General features: G+C 30.5%; 1 protein-coding gene across 1 annotated transcript in view; it reads left to right on the top strand.

Moving 5' to 3' along the window:
* LOC123013152 (latrophilin-like protein LAT-2) overlaps positions 1-20,142 on the top strand; it is a 63,054-nt gene that overhangs the window by 21,646 nt on the left and 21,266 nt on the right. The window contains exon 3 of the mRNA XM_044411528.1: positions 14,960-15,065. Coding sequence (XP_044267463.1) covers positions 14,960-15,065 — 106 coding nt within the window. The remainder of the gene's footprint in view (positions 1-14,959; positions 15,066-20,142) is intronic.

Raw genomic sequence — 20,142 nt, 5'->3', positions numbered from 1 at the left:
TTTTTTTTTTTCCTAATTGAAAGTAAAATCGGTAGCTTCACTTCAAACTAAATATACTGTTAAATAAGAAATAATGGGAAAGATTTATTGTTGTGGTTTATTAGGAGGACAATCTTTTCTTCGCTAATTGTACGTACAATCTCAAGAAAACTTTTTTTGCTATAGGAAGAAAAAAAACAATGTATTGCAGTCACAATTTTATTTAATTTTTTTATTTTAATTTTTATATTTGAAAATTTGATGGCAGATTGTTTTCTTTTTTTTTACCATAAACACTGAAAATGCAATGGTGCATTTGACTTCCAAATGTTGAAATTCAAACCGGTAACCCTGTTCAAAAACATTTGTAAGGTAATTCGGCAAAATTTACATTTTAAGTGTTTTATTCATTGATCACTTGGGAAATTCTTGTGGCACTTAACTGAATATTTTATTGGGTTTAAAGGTAATCTAAGTTTAGTGAATGTCTTTACGGCAATGTTTTTGACAACTTCTTTTGAGTTTCAATTGGAATCCGATGTAAGAAATTAAACAAACTTTTAGCAACTAGACAGAAATAAGCTATTTTTCAGGTAATAGTTTTTAAAAGATCATTTTCGCGCAAATTACCATCAAAATTCTATTTGCCAAAGGTCAACGATTCATCATCTTGTGCTCGCTTCCTTATTCCTCTGTAATTTTCTCAATTTCATCCTCTCCTCCTATTAGATTTTTCCGGTAAATTGGCTTGTTTTCCTCGGATATAAATCCACCTTGACGAGATTTAGAGGCTCCGGCCTATATTATGCTAAACGGTGTAAGATATCGGAATTTTATGCATTCGTGTCTAGGTAAGGACAAGAACCTCTTCTCTTAAGGGGCACACAAAGATGTGCTGAATTTAAATTTTACCTAAAATGTAAATGTTGCATTTACATTCACACAATGGCTTTCTATATAAAAGGAAAAGTCGTTCAAAAGTCGCTAAAATGGGATGATAAAAATGGGCACGTGAGCACGTCTGATAAGATTACGAGAAAAATCATAACGAAATTTCTACCTTTATTGGATCATTTAAACACTTCGAAATTAACTCGGGCTTAATTTCATTGCACCTTTTGTGCAAATGCAAATTAAATTCTGTTCGCTTTGTTTAAGGGTTTTTATTAACAATTCACATAACGGTGAAATAATAAAACAAGGAGTAGACAATATTAATTAAAATCATGTACAAGATACAATGATAACTTTAAACTTTCCTAACAAAAAACACCTTGTACCTTGTAAAAAACTTTCCTTAACATAATCTTCTTATATTAAATTGGGCGAATAATTTTTCCCAATATTTACCGTCGTTTTTTCTGTGAAACTGATTTACGAGTTTTTCCATCAAACATAAAATTTGGTTAAAGAAGGAGGGTAAAGTAGCTACCAATAATTTCCCTAATGTAATAAAGGAGAGAGCGGTATCTAAATATTTATAAAGTTATTTAGCTGCTTTAGAGGAAATGGGAAATCAGATCAAATTTTTAAAACCCACAGGAAAATGAACAAACTTTGAGTTGGTAAATAACACAATATTCGTAAGGGCTGTTATTTGAATTCTTTACATTTAAAATCCCAAAAATTTTTGAATATTTTAACATTTCAGCTTTGAGAAATTTTTTGTTGAAATTACTGTAAAAATAGGATTATCTGACGTTTTATCTGATTTTATTGTCCATCGTAATTTTTGTAGTTTACATTTGCTCGGTAATCTAAGTCCAAATTGTCAAAAAACTCACCATCTAGGAGATATTTGTCTCAGACCTAATTATTTAAGTTAATTGTGTTTTTTGTACAGTTTGTTGCCTTTGTGATAAACATTTTTAACACAAGCGATTTTTTTCATATCTTATCCGGAAAGTTAAACAAAATGACGTCAAAACTTCGGCTTTTTTCAAATAAAACAAACTCAACTTCTCTTCAGAGACATAACAATTAAGTGTTGCAAGCATCCGCCTGCAAACCGCCGTTTTTCTTAATTTGCAACTTCGCAGCATTACCCAGGAGGCTGCACGTTGCACTAAAAATTTTAATTTAATTTTCCCCTCAAGATTCACTCGGCGAAATTTAAAACTACGGACACGCCGCGCATTAATTATTTCATAATAAAATTTTCTCAGAGAGAGTTTTTTTTCAAGTGGTGGTTGTACAAACGGTTATTATTTATTTTTGAATTTGGAATTTGTGTCGGTTTAACTATCGATTCGTTAGCAACATTCCGAATGCAATTTGCACGCATTAAATTCTCTGTTGTGCGTTGAATTAATTTTCACTTTGGCTTCCGTAACTTTTCAAATAAATGTTCATCAAAGAGTTACCTTATTGCGGCACACAATGGATGTTGTGATTAATGCGAATCTAATTAACTTGTGTTAATTAATTCCCTGGTACAGGAGATGGTAGTAGATTAGATATTGTTGCAGTTTATCAAAGCTAGTAAACTTGAATTTTCTTATAATTTAACATTTACAGGTGTATTAGCTAAGACTAGTTTGGTTAATTATTATCTTTAAAACGTTGGAAATCAGCTTGAAATTGCATTTTATACAGATTTTTTTTTCAAGTTTAAGGTTTGGGTTTTATTACTAATACTATTAACTACAAACTTTCAACTACATAGAAAAAATTCTGTTAATATTCAGTTTTTTGCGTTTATTTTATGCAGACTGTTAATATTTTTAAAACGGCGGCACTTCCTGTTACACCGAAAGTGGATATCAACTTCGTGATTTTAAATGTTTTTTATTGCGTTTTTGAATTACCCAAATGCTTTTGAGAGAGTTTTTATTAGCCTTCACCATACCTAAGTTTAATCGTTCTTGAAATATTTAGAAAAATTTTTGGATTTGAATCTTCGTATTCAAAACTCGATAACTCTACCATTTTTTATTATGTGGAAACCGTATTTGGGTATACAAGAGAGAAAGGTTGAATCTTTCCTTTAGTGTATTCATAATTGAAAAAATAATTATCAAACCGCCAAAATGTAAAATTTAAGAAACTTCAAATATCCTTAATTCAATTTTCCTAAATAAAATACCTAATTTTTTTTTCACTAAATGGAGGAGAATTTAGTTCTGGTTCGATATGTATTAATAACTCCTATACATATGTTTGGGAGTTTTGAAGTTATAGTAACGTTTTTTGATATTGTGAGAAATTCATTAACCACAGCTACTTTGTCATAGAAAGAAGAAAAAAATAAAATATCAAAGTTATTCAAATTTAGATTAAATAAATTTAATTTGTATTTACGAAAAAATTAACATAATTGTAAAAAACACTTGGCGTTTTTTCAGTGAGAAATATTTCCATGGCAAACTATGTGAAAACTACCATGGATAGGAATGAATTTCTTCCATTGTAAAAATCAAAATAACTTGGAAATCATTAAATTTAGGTGTAGGGAATGTAAACACAGATCGATGCAGAATTAAATTCTCTGAAAAAATTGGGGCCTTTGCTTTAAAAAAATTCAGTTACGGGTATTTAAAGTTCCCAAACGTAACTTTAAATTTTGGAGGTTTGTTAATTATTTTTCTAATTATAAATACACGAAAGAAAAGATCAAACTTTTCTTTTTCATATGTCCAAATACTATCTCAAAAGAATTAAAAACGGAAACGGTAAAGTAATCGATTTTTGGAGAGGAAAATGCAAACTAAAAGAATTTCAAAAAAGTCTAATGGTGGATTTATGCTTTCATATTTAAGATTTATTATTTAAGATTTAATTTAAGAAGATCAATTATGCTTTTTTAATAGTAACATTTATACTATCATTTAACATTTAAGCTTTAGTATTTGAGATTTAATTTAATTTAAGAGTTGCCAACTTTTAACTTTTTACTACGTTAAATAACAAATAAAATTGATAAAATCTGTAACTGTCAAAACATTGTCATTAATCACAATTGACAAGTAAAACTTTTCTCTGAAATAATAAAAATTTCTATGAAAAACTGTTAGAGAATATAGTTTATAGATTGCCACAAATCGTCACTAATTTAACAAAAGTTTGTGTAAAAAATTCGAAAATTTCGTAAAAGATCAAATCCGTTAATTCTAAAATTAAATCTTATTATTTTCAACTAACCACAAAGATATTGGAACACTTTACTTCATTTTCGGAGCATGATAAATCTTAAATATGGAAGCATAAATCCACCATAAATATTTCAAAAACGGTTAAATTTAAGCATAAGAAAGTCTTATAAAAACCCTCTCAAAGTCACTTGAGTAATCCAAGAACGCAATAAAAAATATAACTTTTTATTTAAAATAACGTTGATACCCTTTTTTGGTGTAACCGAAAGTGTTGCCATCTTGAAAATATTTTCATTTCAGGATCTAAACAATTATATCTACAATCAAAATTTTAGGCAAATATTACTGTTAAAACTCCCAACACTTCTAATGTAGGGTTTAGCCGAAACAGCCTGTATAAATGAAAAAAATATAAAACATAACAGTGTTAAAAATCGGATTTTCAGTTTGTAAAAATAAAATTTATTGTAATAAATTACGTAAATAGTTCTCTTATCCTTTATCTCCTTATTCATAAATTTCGAGCGATTATCGTTTGATCTCGCTTTGTTATTTTCCCGTTCAAAACTGTAATTTACATGTAAGCTCATACGTGTGACTCCTGAAGGCCTAATAGAGAATGCTTTTAACTAAAACACGCAAATACTGCCGCCATGACATATTTGACCTGAAACTTGTCCTATACTCATAACAGCAGCTCTTTAGGCGAAGAGGGTTGAGAAGTGATGCATGATGGCACTCGTTGCGCGTCCTTAAGGATAATCGACAATATCACCCACTTTCCATAAAGCCCGAACGGGATATTACACTGTTAGATCTGTCATAAATTTTCACTGTTTTCACTTGATGTTTTAAAACGCACCATTTCCCCCGTTGTGCTCTAATGAAACATTCAACAAATGCAGTGGGCAGGAAAAGGGCCAATTATTCACAAATTCAGTGCATTTGTTGGATATTTTGCGCTTTGTGGTTTCCGAACCGTGCAGAATGTTGATTAGATGGATACAAGCTTGTGGAGGGTGATATGTTTTCGGCAACATCCCCGTGGATGTGACCCACATAAGTATCGTGTTCTAAGTTAGAGCATACTAATTGACAAATCCCGGATTTGGACTGATGACACTCCATCCTTGAAGATAATCAAGTGAAAAGGGAGTGATTAAGGACGGCTTAGCTTAATAGATTTGACTCTTTTGGAACTAGTGAGACAAAAGCAAAAGTATACAAAGGAAAATTTCTCGCTGGTGTTAAAATTTGACTTTCAAATTTTCAAAGAAAGTTTGAGACGAGACAGGTGGAGAAAATTTGTTTTAATGCTTCAAAGTTTCGTCAACTTCTGCTTTATCTATTGTTTTCTCCGAAAACAAAAAGCAGAATATCAAATATGTTGCATTTTTGGATTTTCTATTTCTTTAAATTTGCTTTTTTTTATTGTTTTCTCATTTTCTGTGAGGGTCTCTCGCAAGTCGATTTATTCTTAACGCGAGATGAGCACCAAATTTCCCGAAAGCACTCCCAATTTATTACAATTGAAATTTACGAAGACAGATGGTATTATTGCAACGTTCAGGTGAAACAGCGTGGGTAAATTTACTTTGAAATTTAGATAGCTACTTACCGAACGTTATCATCGGGAAAATTGATTGTCTCGACAAGGAAATGACATCGTAAATTACTAAAACGACACGTCTTGGTAATGAACAAGTAGTGATAGTGTTGGCTTTGGATGAGAGAGATTAATCCGCAATTTGCCGGAATAATCAAATTAAATGAATAGAAGAGGGTGAATTATCGTCGATCAACGTTATGAAGTCGGAGAATGGCTTAAATGTGCACTAGAACTCTTGCAAGTTGGAAGTTTGCACCGGGTGGAGGCGTTCCATTAAAAGATTAGGCGTTTAGGGGGCTATTACGGCTGCAGTTTGCAGTTTTTATAATAAGTTTTGCGAGGTTTAGTCTAGAACCTCTTAAAAGATTGCCGATTACTGTTTTATTTTATCAAAGGTTTTAAAACTTTACTGGGGCTTGCACTGTAAAATAACTTTTTTTTAATACGCCATCGCCATTTGTAAATTTAAATACATATTACCAGATTCATACTTGTGGAGAAAAGTGGGTTAAAGTGATGTGAAAGACTAATCACCTCTGAAAGGAAAGTATGAATTATGGATGAGTTATAATGATTCTGAGGGAATAGATATCTAGCAAAACATTAAATAAGCTCGATCGCTTATGAATCCACGACGGCGAATAATTATTTCCTAGTTCCTGCGTAGGTCTATCTACACCTTTATTTCTTATAAATATCATTCAAGTAAGAAGATTTACTTTGATCGAATAAAATTGTGAATGCAGGAGTGGCAAGATTGCGTCAATAAAATTTATTTTTATGAATTTTAACTAGTTTTAATTAACAACTATCAAAATCAAAGAAAATTGATTTTCTCTATCTCTATCACTATGTTGTTGTAACACCTCAAATCTAATCTCCTCATTTAATTAGCAGATAATCAGGTTTCTTGTAGCGTGATTGGTATGATGTTTTAGTACATCTGAATGCCGCTGTGCTCGTACAAACTTCGCTTAATCCAATTTCCAACGGAAACATTCCGCACTGTATCTAGAATTTATATTGAAATTGTTGCATTTCGGTCAGACTGAATTAAAGTGATAAGCTTCATACGTTTTTTTGCACAAAAATTTCACTCTTTTATGAAAATCATATTTTCCGGACGCGGATGGAACTTCCTAATTCTGTTCCGAGATATAAAATGAGGGTAATTTTGTTTCTGGAGAAAATTGGATTTTTTACTAATGGTTTAAAAGCGGATGACACTGGAATACATCAAAAAATGCAAAAGTAATATTGATATGCTGATATTTATATTTTGTTGGAGTTGGATGCGAAAATCTGCATTATAATGCTCCGGCAATGCCCTACTTTTTAAAATGCATACGCCGCCGATATGCTTTAATATTCTCCCAATATTGATATCTTGCACAAAATACGCAGCAAAATCGACTAACATCAAGAGAGTTTTTAAAAATTTAAAAGGAGACGACAGAAGTTAGTATTGAACATAGTTTAAAAAAAAAAACGTTTCAAAATTTTATTATTTTTTAAATAAAGTCGTAAACATTATCTAAAATTACTTGTAGATTACCCTGTTCCATCAGATTTATGACCCAAAGAAGAGTCGTAACATACAAAGTCATACATACACAAAATGGATAAAGCTTTCAACTCCAATTCCATTTCATATTTTTATATTACAAAATAACATCAGTAAATCAATACTACTTTAACTTACACCCTGTCTCAAAGCTTCACACGTATACAACAAAAACTTTTCTCATTTTCTGCTAGGACAGTTTGAGTGTATTATTTTAGAGAACAAAAAATTCTTAGAGTGATTGGATTGAGATTAATTGCTGCTTGAAAATATACTGAAAAAAGTATAACGCAATATTGATATTCAAAATCGTTAATTGGAATTCTATTTTTGTCGATTGAAATGTTATTTGCATTCTGCATTTGATAACTATCGAATGTTGTTTGAAACGTTACTCCTACACCTGAATCAAACATTTTTCATTTGTGATTCATTTAATTAAGTGTAAGGGTAATTTTCTGAAGCTGACTCTAAAACGTTTTATTAAAATAGCAAAACAAAATTTCGTATCGGTTAAAACCTTATTTTGAAACTTAAATTAAAAGAAAATTATAATTAAGAAAGCATGTCCCTATCTTTAATCAAAGCTCGGTCAAATTAGAATTTCAGTAACATAGTTGCCATTCCTGGCGTGCTTATACTTTAATAAACTGGCCTTTACGGTTAATTATATTTCAAAGTTGACATTTCTCAAGGAGAAACTCGTATAAATAAATAATTACTAAGCGTTTACTGCTAATTATCTACTTTGTCCTTGAATCCCTTGAGACCCAAAAAACATTTTAATTATTTAGACAAAAATCAGCAAAAGCAGCACCAAGTTGACGACTTGTGCTTGTTTGCGAGGTAAATGAGAAAGTTGATCCGGGGAAACTTGAGAAATGGTAAAAATTACTCTAATGAATTCGTGTTGTGTTTAGTTAAACTCAAAAAGAGGATGAAACAAACTGAAATTCTCGTATTTCTTTAAAATGTTAATAGTTGTTTCCAATTAGATTTAATCAGAAATTTTTTTTAACTTTTTGTTTGATGAGTTTAAGGCATTTTTAATTCCATGATTAGATATGTTTTTTGCAAGCCCCAATCCAGGTTGCAAACTTTTCTTACTCAACTGTCCCAACTTTCCGTCTGGCGTGCAACTTTTTTAATATAAAAATTTCCCAGCTAATTTCCCAGACAACAAACTTTAAGACCTGAATTATGGGCAAGTTAAGTGAAAACCGTTTCGAACTACCTCAACAAAATAAAATAACTTTGGGGGAGACGCCGATGCCGGAAGAAAACACTCCAACACTCTTAAAAAGTCGGCAATAAAGCGACCCTTTTTGCAAGGGCTTTTCTCACAAAGAGTCCCACAGGAGGGCATTCATCCACATTTGCCTATGAATCCCACATGGAATTTAATCCTAAGGATACGACCTTACCCGATCCTAGAGGAAATTGGATCGGGGTAATCTTTTTTAATTAGTGCGGTTTTAATTCGGTCAGCGGTGCTTGAAAAGGGAATAACGAATTAAATCGGCCTTTTTATTATTTTGTGGCATAAAATACGAGAGGATAATTAACCTCAAACATGTGTGCGTTAAAATCCTACACAAAAAGCTGTTGGTTGCTATCAAAATATATGCAAGATGTAAATAGTTTTGCTTTTTTTTTATACAACGAGAGGCGGAGACTGAAATGAAGTTTTGCTCTTGACACTTTTTAAATACAAGTAAATTGTTGTAAAGCAGCATTTTAAAAAGATGCACGTTTAAAGTTTCCTTTCAGAGAGTCAAAGTTTTAAACTGCACTACTGTCTATATAAAGATATAAATTCTTTCAAAGAAAATTGCGAAAAGTAACTTTATTATTGAATGCAAAGTTTCCGTCTATGCTATTAATTATTTTCAATCTTATTAAAGTAGAAAGTTTCTAAACATAAAACGTATTGTTCTATAACATGAAAAATGTATTTTATTTTTATTACTAAGGCTCGGATTATATGCAAAATGCAACAAAATTGTAAGTTTTCTATGCATATCTAATGTTTTTTGATTAAAATAAGCCAATTAAAAAATGCATATTTTGCATATTTTGGCAACTTCGTGCATATTTTAGGGGAAATAATTTGTGCATATTTTCTTCAAATCACAAAATTCTGATTAAAAATTTCTGTTCAAGTTAAAAATTGGCCAGTTTAAGAAAAATGATCCGATTACAAAATACAGGGTGTTTCACATAACTTTACGAGGCTTGCGCCTAATGTACGCACCCAAATATACACAAGTCACAGAACACTGGATACAAAAAATACACATTTAATTATTTAATTTTTGGAAACCCATGACAGTAGTTGTCAAACTAAACACTGTTTCATTAATAGTCATAAACTGCAGTTTTTCAGGAGCAATTATCATTTGTTCCATCAAGAGACGGCATGAATATGATTGTAGTTTATCTATCTCAATCACTAACTAACTAAAAACGTGGTAATTTTTGAAAGGGTGAACAAACTAGAGAAGATTATCCAATTTTTCAAAATTTGTAATTGAGTTCGTATCGGAATATGTATTATTGATTGCATCTTACAGGCGCAGGCCTCGTAAAATTACGTGAAACACCTTGTATGTTATAGAGAAAATAACCAGTAATTCGTAAGCCGCACTCAAAGTATTAGTATCCTGCTGAGTGTATCCTCTTTAAATTCATTTTATACAGGGTGAATATGAAGTTCCGAACCAAATGGGTTTTTTTAATTATTTGCCTCTGGAAAATAATAATTAATATAAACAATCTGTTCGTATTTTCAAAACGAAATTTTGTTTTGCTTTGAGTTATGCGATTTTTTTTGTCAAAATTGTATTTTATGTATATTTTTTTAATCAATAAAAAGTAGATAGTCTCTAACAGAGTTGTTTTTGGGAGAGTATAGAAAACATTTAATTCATCAATTAGTTAAAAAAAAAATAAATAGTTTAAGCAAAAAATGTTTGGTTCTATACTTTTTATTCACCTGGTATAAATCGAATAAATCTTTCTGTGTGGATAAGTAGTTGCCTGCAAATAAGTTTTAGCAAAATTGTTTAAAGTGATGTAATAGTAACTTTATTTTGACGGTAACATGTGATCTGAAAAGTACAGATTTCTTAGAAAGGCTTAATTACTAGGTTATTAAAATGGCTTGTCTGAAGCAAAACCAATTTACTTATTCTCTTTCGTTCATTGTGTGCGGTTCAAGATGATGAAAATACAAACTTTAGTGTACTCGAGGATAAAAATTTATTCCAACTTTGATTTTTTATTGTTAAAAGTTTTGCATATCGATGCATATTTGGCATATATTCGAGCATATTTCTTAATATTTGGTGCATATATATGCGTATATTTTACGGATTTTTCGTGCATATAGTCCGAGCCTTATTTATTACTACTTACAAATTCAGTGCAAGGAGAAAAACACTAAAGACTAAGTAGCAAATTTGATCCAGTGATCCAGTTTTTTAATTTATTTTTTTTTGTAAAATAACATGATATTAAGTTTGAAATCTAAACAATATACATTATTTTGTTTTAAGAAGGCTTGGGTTCAGCTGTATAAATTTGTAATAAAGGACTTTAGAAGGCAATACTGTTAAACTTCAGACTACTATTATTATTAAAATTAACAGTCTGCTTCATAATAAGAGTTTGTCTAGAAATTGTGAGCAAAGGAGTTAAGAATTTAATAGAAAAACATTTGTCGCTCTATTACTAGCTAATTTGAAGTTAAAAAAAGTATTTCATTTTAGAATTTGTTGACCTTTAACAATTTAGTTTTTTTGTGGTTAGAGTCTGTCTATGTATACAGGGAAACATTAGAATTATTTTTTTTTTAATTTAGAGAAAAAGTGAAGATATAGCACCTGGAAAATTTTTATATGATAACTTTTTAAAGTTGGAGCAGTACTACTAATCCAGAAAATTTTTAGTTTTTGTTTTGGGAAAACCATATTAAAAATACAATTTAAGGTCACATTTTAGGAAAAGAATTCTCTGAAAACGACATTTATCAAGAGCGACTAGCAACAGATTGCCTCCTCACTTTTTCCCTCAACCATCATTCTTTTTCCCATCTTTCTGTCATTTAAATTCCTCCAACCCAAATCTCTGTCTCCGCCGGCCCTCACTTCATATTCATGGTCCCATCTTCACCTTTTTTTTTGGCCCGATCACCAATTTGCCGTCTTTATTGTTAGTCAACCGTTCGCATTTTTATTTCATCCTGTCCTGAATCCGAATCATCTCGTAAATCCGGGCCCGGATTTACCTTTGACAAAATCGCTGGATCTTTTTAAGAACAATTAGGCGGAAACGCGGAGAAAAGTCAATAAAGGTATTGCGGAAGTTTGCGATTAGGACGTTTATAAAGTTTGTGACCTGAAGCTGATTAACTCGTTTGAAACGGCCATTGTCGCGAGAGGCGGAAAATAAACCAGGAATAATCAATGGGAGTTAGCTTTGTTGGCCACCGGAGTGATAGACATAATTGAAAAACTTTCCCAACAACGGGAAAATTAATTCTGTTATTGTCCAATTTGTAGAGAGATATTTCTTTCGGGAGGGAACGGCGTGTGGTATAACCTAATTTGATGCTCACATCTGCTAATTATTGTCCCCATTAAGTTCGCTATTATGCCTAAAACATGGAATAGAGCTTTAATTACGCCATCTTCACAGGACGCACTGGAGCTTTGATGCTTACAGGAGCGGCGTGGAGGTGTCGAAAAAGGGTTTTCACGATTATATTGAAAAATTCATTAAACATTTCGGGGTTTTAATAACAATCACAGGGTAAAGCGAAAATGGTGTCGTTGACAGCTTGTTTAATATTTATAGCGTGAATCATTTAAAGCCTTTTAAGAATGAAGCAGCGATCAAGTTTGTGTTACTTTCGACTTAAATATTTTAACTCATTTTAAGTGGTACATGCAAGGTACATAAATAAAATACAAGAAGGTATATAAAAAAATTAACTTTATTTATTGCTGTTTTGGAAACATTTAATTACTGAAGTTTTTAGTTACTTTTGACATAAATAAAGCAACAATATAAGCTTTTAAAACTTTTAATTTTAAAATAAATGTTCTATTTTGAAAAATGAGTTTCTTTTCTTTTATTTTGTTATTAACTTATCTATGGTAAATACTTGTTAATTACGAGTACTTTGTCCACACTTTTTTTATACAAAAAGTGTTATTAAAATGAGTTAGTTCAAAGAGATTTTTTTAGTTTTTGTCATCAATTACTCGTATTATGTTACTGACATCAATTATTAGCATTTTCGTTTATTATGAGAAAATAACTCAACGGAAATTACTTTCCTTCTGACAAAAAATGCTTTGTTATCTAACTTTGAGATATCAACGTAACATAACGATATTGAAATGCTCACGCAAAGTGACAATAAACCCATCCTTGATGGTTTTAATAAACGAAATCTTCCAAAAGCTTCACTAGATCAGTATCAGTGCACGGCACAATTATTCAAATACCTCTCATCACTGGCACTAAAACTCACCAAATTACCTAAACTAAAACTATAAATTAGGATAGTGGCGTGTCTGAAAGCTTAAAGCTCTGACAAACATGTGTAACTAACTCAGACATATAGCACGACTTACAAGGGCTTGTTAATGTAGCAAACTGGTTTCGTAAAAATGTCAGCTTCAACTTTAATTGCCAATGTAAAAATGTAATTGCAAATGTAGATCTCATAAATCTCCCGGAATTAAATTGTAATTTCGAAAATTACTCTCTGCATGAAGAACGAACTTAATGAGTGTCTGATTCAAGCAAATCTCTTGAATTTGAAACAGATGGAAAATTAGCTTGAAATAAACCGTCGTTCAAAACGACTAGTATTGATAAAACGAGTTTTTTTATTATCTTTTTGACGCTTTGTGCCGTTCAACTTTTCTATTGTGTGGGCGAAAATGATATGGATGCGGCTGCTGATGTTAACTATGAGTTTTCATGCAGTTTTCATGCAGATTCGTGCATTTTTTTTCAAATGCTGACTTTTACAATGAACCGAATGAAATCAATGAAATAAAAAATCTGAATATTTACTTTTATTTTCGATTTATTACCAACTTTTGATACATATTTAAATTAACGTAAAAATGAACTGAATTTTTGTGAAAATGCTTAGAAGGTACAATAGGACAGTTCCATCAGTGACAGGAAGTAGTCTCTCGAACCGATTTGGCACGTTCACATAAATACTTAATGTTCCTCTTCACTTTATTGCCTTTTGACTAGCCCACTTTTCTTGCATAATTGGCAAAAAGCGAGCGAGACATGTTGACGGCAATGGAAAGTCGATTTTCAGATTTAACGAAATGATTTGAATATTTCAAAGTAATTTTTTTATAATTTTCAAAAAAATTACAAATCATAAGTAATTTGATCCCTTGGTTTGGCGCTTTTTCCAACCTACATTTTCAAGCTGCTCGTTATTTTCCACACGATTTGTTCCATGCTAAAACACTTCAAGAACAAATTCGGTCTTTCATCAGATATTTAATGGTTATAGCTCCAGGTTTTGGCGAAATGTAATTGAATTTTTTTATTTCTGCACCCTCGAATCTGAAATTTATTGCTACGTCGATGACGCTTTAAAATGTCTTCTAATAAAATATTTACAAGAACTTTGCGTGTATATCTTTTGATGGATTTTAGGGCAGTTTTAGAGACAGAAGCATAAATCAGTCATTTTTATGGCCGAAAATAAATAATTTTACGACAAATTTCAATACACGGTTGCGACTGAAATAAATCTGAAAATTCTAAACGAAGCTGAAGTATTGTTATCTTTTCGTGCTTGTTCTATTTCAAAGGGATGTTTGAAAAAGTTCACACAAGTTGAAAACACAACTCATGACAATCGAAGATTTGAGACTACACTCTTGTTACTGATAACATCTGCAAACATCATACAAAGTTTCATCTAACACAACTGAAAGAAAAGAAAAATTGATTAATTTAGACAATTAAGCGAATTATGTAAATGCAATGTAAAATTATGGTAAAATTAAAATTAAAAATATTTTTTGCGAATAAGTAGTAAAACGTTAATTAATTAAATTTTTTAGTTAACCATTTCGTTTACTGTTGTTATAAGCAGAATTAATAAATGTTTTTTTACTATACGAGTATTTCTCTAATTAAAGAGAAGACTTAAAAGCGCTAATTGGAGTTTCGTAGGAGCAATAATTTTATCCCTTTTTGTAAATTTTACGAATGGTTTATTTGATGCGAATTTTTTACTGTGTCATTTCAAGAATCATTTAGCAGCTTTAAATCACTCATTAAAAACCACCACTCACGTTCATGGCGCTTTCGGCACAATAAAATTTGGCCCCATCAAACATTTAACTCAACTTGTTCAATTCGGTTAATTTAAAATTCTTTTGGCGCTTTCTATTTGAATAAATTTCGTTTACAAGCCTCTCTTTAATAGAGCGCTTTTTGCCTTGCACTTGAGAATTTCAATGATCTTTCTGCAAAGTGTGAACAAGCATTAGTCTTGTCACTGTTGAGCCCTGTGTTGGGTTTAATTGAGCGAAGTTTGAGATGTATTGCACTGACTGTGATTGCATTAACGGAATCGAACCGAAGCTCAATCTTTCAAAGTGACTGATTCCTTTCTAATCCATTCTGCTTCGAATTTCACCAACAGCTTGTTTGTTGCAGTTTATTTTCGGACCTACGCAATCTGTCGGGAACGACGCTGATGAATTTGCTGGCGGCGCTGTTCATGACGCAACTTCTTTATGTTGTTGGAGTCGGAGGAGTGCCGGTAAGTAGGAGGAAATTACCGGAAAAACGTGATTAAAAAATGGTTTGAATGTTTTTTTATTTGCAAAGCACAAAAAATATGTAGGATGAAATTACGCTCACCGGTATGGGAATGGAATCATGTGATTTTTTTGTCTTATTGAAATTAAAATTTCCGTTTTGATATAAAGTTGTAAAAATAAAAGAAAATGTTATTTCTGTTGATAAAAGATTCCTTTCGCTTTGAAGTAAATTGAACGAAAACATTTAATAAAAACAGTCTTAATGTAATTCGATTTTTTTACGAAATATGCTTTGTTTCTAGTGATCCTATTAAACTGAGGTAATCTCTGCTCACCAGTTTCATATTCTAAACAACACTCGTGGAAATTAAACCAGTTGCTACTGGATTTAACTATTCTCTGTTTATTAGCGGAGTAATTTTTACAACTGTTAAACTATTTCATTAAATTGACATGGATTTAATTATTATTTCATCTGTTCAAACAAAGTCTTCAAATAATTGTATTTCATTTTGGATTATTATTAATCTGAAAATTGATTCAGTTTTTTGATATCAAAAATTAATTCTTTCACAACCATTTTTTATAAACTTTGTTAATAATAAATAACTGGAAAAAACTTAACTCACTAAAGTTAATTGTTTTGTACAGCAACTCATTGGAAATCATGTTTGTTTTTAAAATCTACACGTTTTACAAAATTTTACAAATCTCGTAATTTTTATTTACGCATTTACCTTTTTAATTATATTATTTGAAGTTTTAAAAGCTATTAAAACAACAAGAGTTTTAAACTATAAAACTTGTGTTGTTTTTAAAAATTTTTTCAACACTAATATTGGATCAGAAATACAAAATTCAGAAATTCTTATAAAGAAATTTGTCAAAATAATGTTAAAATTGACGACATATATTTTATACAAGGAAATGCACTATAGAAGCAGTATAAGATACGTATATTAATTAGTATTAGAAAAATATTTTTTTTACCTTATGTTTAATTTATACGATTACCAGACAAGAAAATCGTTTTTTAAATGCTTCGTTGCTGAGATTAATTTTTTTATCCTTACTGAAAATACCTCATTTTCAAACAGAATATAAAATAAGTTACTTTTCACATTAAAACGGGAATATTAAATTGTATTTGAATAATTAAAAACGTATGTTTTATTTTTATTGTTTAAGAAACATACACATTTCTTATTGACGAATGTTCAAGACGAGATCTTGAACTTATAGAAAGTAGGTTGAACATAAAATCAATATTACACATTTTTGTAGCTGCTGTCAAAATAAAAAAAAACTTTTATAAAAAGAGCTGTGAAATTTTGTCAGAAGCTTAAAACTTTTGCCGAGCAATTTATCGAAAGAAGAAAAAATTAAGCAAATTAGAATAGAGCGTCAACAGTCAAGAACAGGTTAAGCAGTGCCAACACAAAAAAGATCTTGGGTGAGATTTTATAAACGAGCTTTAATTAAAGCGTGAATCAAGAAAAAAGAAGCCTCTCTATTTTTGTGTTAACGCTGCAACTTTAAACGTTGGTTATTACATTTTTTGCAGCTATTCGCCAGTCAACTAACTAAAAAGTTTCTTTTTTATGTATGTAATAATTGCTAATTTTACCTGGTATTTTATTAAAAAACTTTCTCTGTTTAAAAAGATTAGTTAATGACGAAATTTCTCTCGTTCATTTTTAATTAATTTTAAACAGATATTAATTTTTTTACCGGCGCTAATAGCCTACAAATTGCTAAGCACACCTGTCGGAACTCTCCAAGGAATATATTTCACACAAACTGTTTACCTCTAATGGAACAGTATTTAGCGGTAATGCCGAATTAATGTGAGCTTTATAAATATAAGAATACTTTTATGTTCTAAATGTAATTCGTTTGAAACATTCTTCGTGTAAGTTTGGTGTAAAAACATGTTTGTCTCGTTTCTTTCGCTTCAAAAAAACTTACGAGTTAAATAGAAACACGATGTTAAAATTGCTCCAACTTCTCCACTTACTCCTCTCTTGAACTTGCTCGCTTCCAATAAATACGCTTAAAAACCAATAAAGCACTTTTTTTGGTATTCAGAAGTCGAATAAATTATTCATCCTCAAGCTGCTTTGTGAAACTTCAAACAAAAGGTCGTTGAGGTGAAAATATTACTCAAGTTCTCCAGTAAGCAGTGCTCGCTTCGACTTTTTTTAATTAAGTTGTATACTACTGACATTTTCATATTGTTGCGAAAGTTTTTCTTGCGAGTGGTAGGTAGAAGTAATTTCATTTATTTTGTCTGAAATATCATTCGAAAACAATCATTCTCAAGGAGTTGCTTAAAATTTAATTTTTTCGACGCGAATTATCCAGACGTTGTGCTTTAATAACGGAACCTTGCAAACAAAGCAATTTCGGTCGGTTTTTGATTAAATGTCGGGAAATTTTCTTATTTTGCTTGCGGCAATCCTTATTATTAGACCTCTTTGCTTTCTTAAGCAAAACGAAGAGATAAACATTCATTTTTTTCAGTGAGTAGCTTTAGGAGGTTTTTGACTAATCGTGTTATTGATTGCTTCTGATGTCAAAACAAATTCGCTTTAAACAATCTGAAATCGAGCACAAATTTAAGTTTTATTTTGATTCTCTCAGACTTGTTTACCACGCTGTTTGGCGTAGATTTGCTTAAACCCTGAAGTTTATCAGTGGGCACTTGGCTATTGTTGACCTCTTCAAGTAGTTTCAGACTTGGCAGCCGACTTTGTTGCATTAACTACTCAAACAGTTTGATGTCTTGTGTTAATTCTCCGATAATGTATTGTAATGAAATGCCTCAGATTGAGTTTAATTGCACCAAACTGAAATGTAGTTAAGAAACTAATTGCCACTTGAGGTTTACCAAGCAACAAATCGATTTCGAGTTGAATTGGGCAAAAGCAATTTCCTAGTGTTTGGCTGCTGAAGCCTCTGAAAGATTAAACTGTTTGCAAATCCATTAAAAAACTGAATTAAAAAGGAAACTTTCTAAGAAATTTTAAGCAAAAGTTTCCAATTAAATCAATCATTTAAGGTTTTAACACCAAAACTTTAAGGCGATTAGTGTATTAGAAAGCAAAATCTTAAATTGTTAAGTTTTTGGGTGATCAAAAATTACCTGGAGCATTTATTATGGATAATTAATAATGTCAATACTTATTATATTAACTTTGCTTAATTCATTTATTCAATAATTATATTTATAATTATAGTAGAATTAATTATATTCATTATAATAATGTAAATATATTATTATTAAACATTTTTAACACCCAAATAATTTTTTTCACAGGTAAAATAAACTGACTCAATGTAAAAAATCAATAACCTGTTACGGACTTTGTGATTAATTAGACAGAACAAACCAAATAAATAAAAATATGTTTTGCTTTTATTTACCGGTTGAATAAAAAACAACGATTAACAATGCATCTAATCTTAATATTTGCACGCTACATTTTGATCTCCAACATTTTTTATTGGTTGTTTTAATGCGGAATAAAATTATGTTGTTCAAACGTAGACAATCGCTTCAATCACTAATAAAATTCTGAAAAACAGATAAATCGTATAAATTAGGATAAATCCTTGAATAAAATTACGGATTCAAATTCGGAAAATAAATAATAAAGTCCCAATATTAAGCTCGGACTTAAATAATAAATGGTATTCTTGACACGTACTCATTAATTATTCTTGGTGCAGTGATTTATTAAGTTGAAAAATTAATTCATAAGCTTTATACACAACCTGACAGTTATATGAGGTGAAATTGCTGGTAAATGAAATAGATTAATTTTAATTTAATTGAGTTAAATTTTATCGTGTTACTCATTTTCTCAAAAATAGTTTAAGACAAAGAGCGTTACTTTGTCCTATTTTGAAATTGTCTTAAGGCCACACCAGAAATATAAATAGAAGATTGTAAAGTTTTTCCCTTATCATAATTTTTCACCTCCCAAGTCGCCGAAATTTTGAAAACTTACATTTAGCAACGTCGATAAGAATCTCCTAAGCCATTAGTTAGGTTTGTAGGTTGGCGCCTTCTGTTTTTAAAGTTGGTATTACCCTGGCGCCTCATAAAACTTTTTACGAGTGAGTAACTTCTGCCATCCTGCAATTCATTAAACTCGGCGATATTCAATAAACGTTTAATCCTCGTTTGCGAAATTGCCGTCGAACAATACACAAAGTTTTCCGGTAATTTACATAATTACTCATCGATGAAAATTCAAATTTCAATTCCTACAACCTTCGAGAAGACACCGCGGACAGAATAACTTTCCCGCTTTGCGCGAAACTTTGAGATAATTACTGAAATATTAAGTGAAATGTTGAGACTCGGAACCACTTATTTATTTTTGTAGAAAGACTTAAAACAGTCTCTTGCATTAATTAAATGTGAGTTTGATAATTACAGAGACCAATTAAATTTTTTATAGATTCGATCAGAGCTAATTGGAAATTCTCTAATTTGAAGATAAGCCTGCTTCTGTTTTATTTCATTTGAAATCGTTACTAAGTTTAAAGATGATCGCTTTTTATTTATTTAAAAATGGTCCGCTTAGCTTTTATTATAATTTTCTGATTACTCAAGTTCTAAGTTGGCTTTTCAAAAGGTAAGCTTTAGTATTCGACTTTATTTAGAAATTGTAGGTGTAATCTATTTCTCTGCAGAAAAATGGCAAAAATTTATCTGTAATGTAATGTTGAAAATTAGTTTTTTGTAACTAAAAATTACAAACAATTAGTGAAAGAATATATTAAACAAACAATAAATAGCCCGGCGCCTCCACCAAAATGACACTTAAAAAAAAATTAGGAGATAGTTTAAAATAACTGTTTTGGATCTATTAACAGATATTTTTTAGACTTTATTAAACGAATAATAAAAAATAGTAGAGTTATCTAGTTTTTTATAGAAAAATTCAAATCCAAAAAATTTTAAAAAGGTCTAAATATTTCGAAAACAGTTAAACTTAGGAATAGAGAACTCTAATAAAAACTCTCACAAAATTACTTGAGTAATCCAAAAACACAATAAAAAAC

The sequence above is a fragment of the Tribolium madens genome, unplaced genomic scaffold (assembly GCF_015345945.1).
Source record: "Tribolium madens isolate multiple individuals breed KSU strain unplaced genomic scaffold, Tmad_KSU_1.1 Scaffold_96;HRSCAF=242;Tcas5.2_LG5, whole genome shotgun sequence".
NCBI lineage: Eukaryota > Metazoa > Arthropoda > Insecta > Coleoptera > Tenebrionidae > Tribolium > Tribolium madens.
This window is presented reverse-complemented; position numbering and strand designations above follow the sequence as displayed.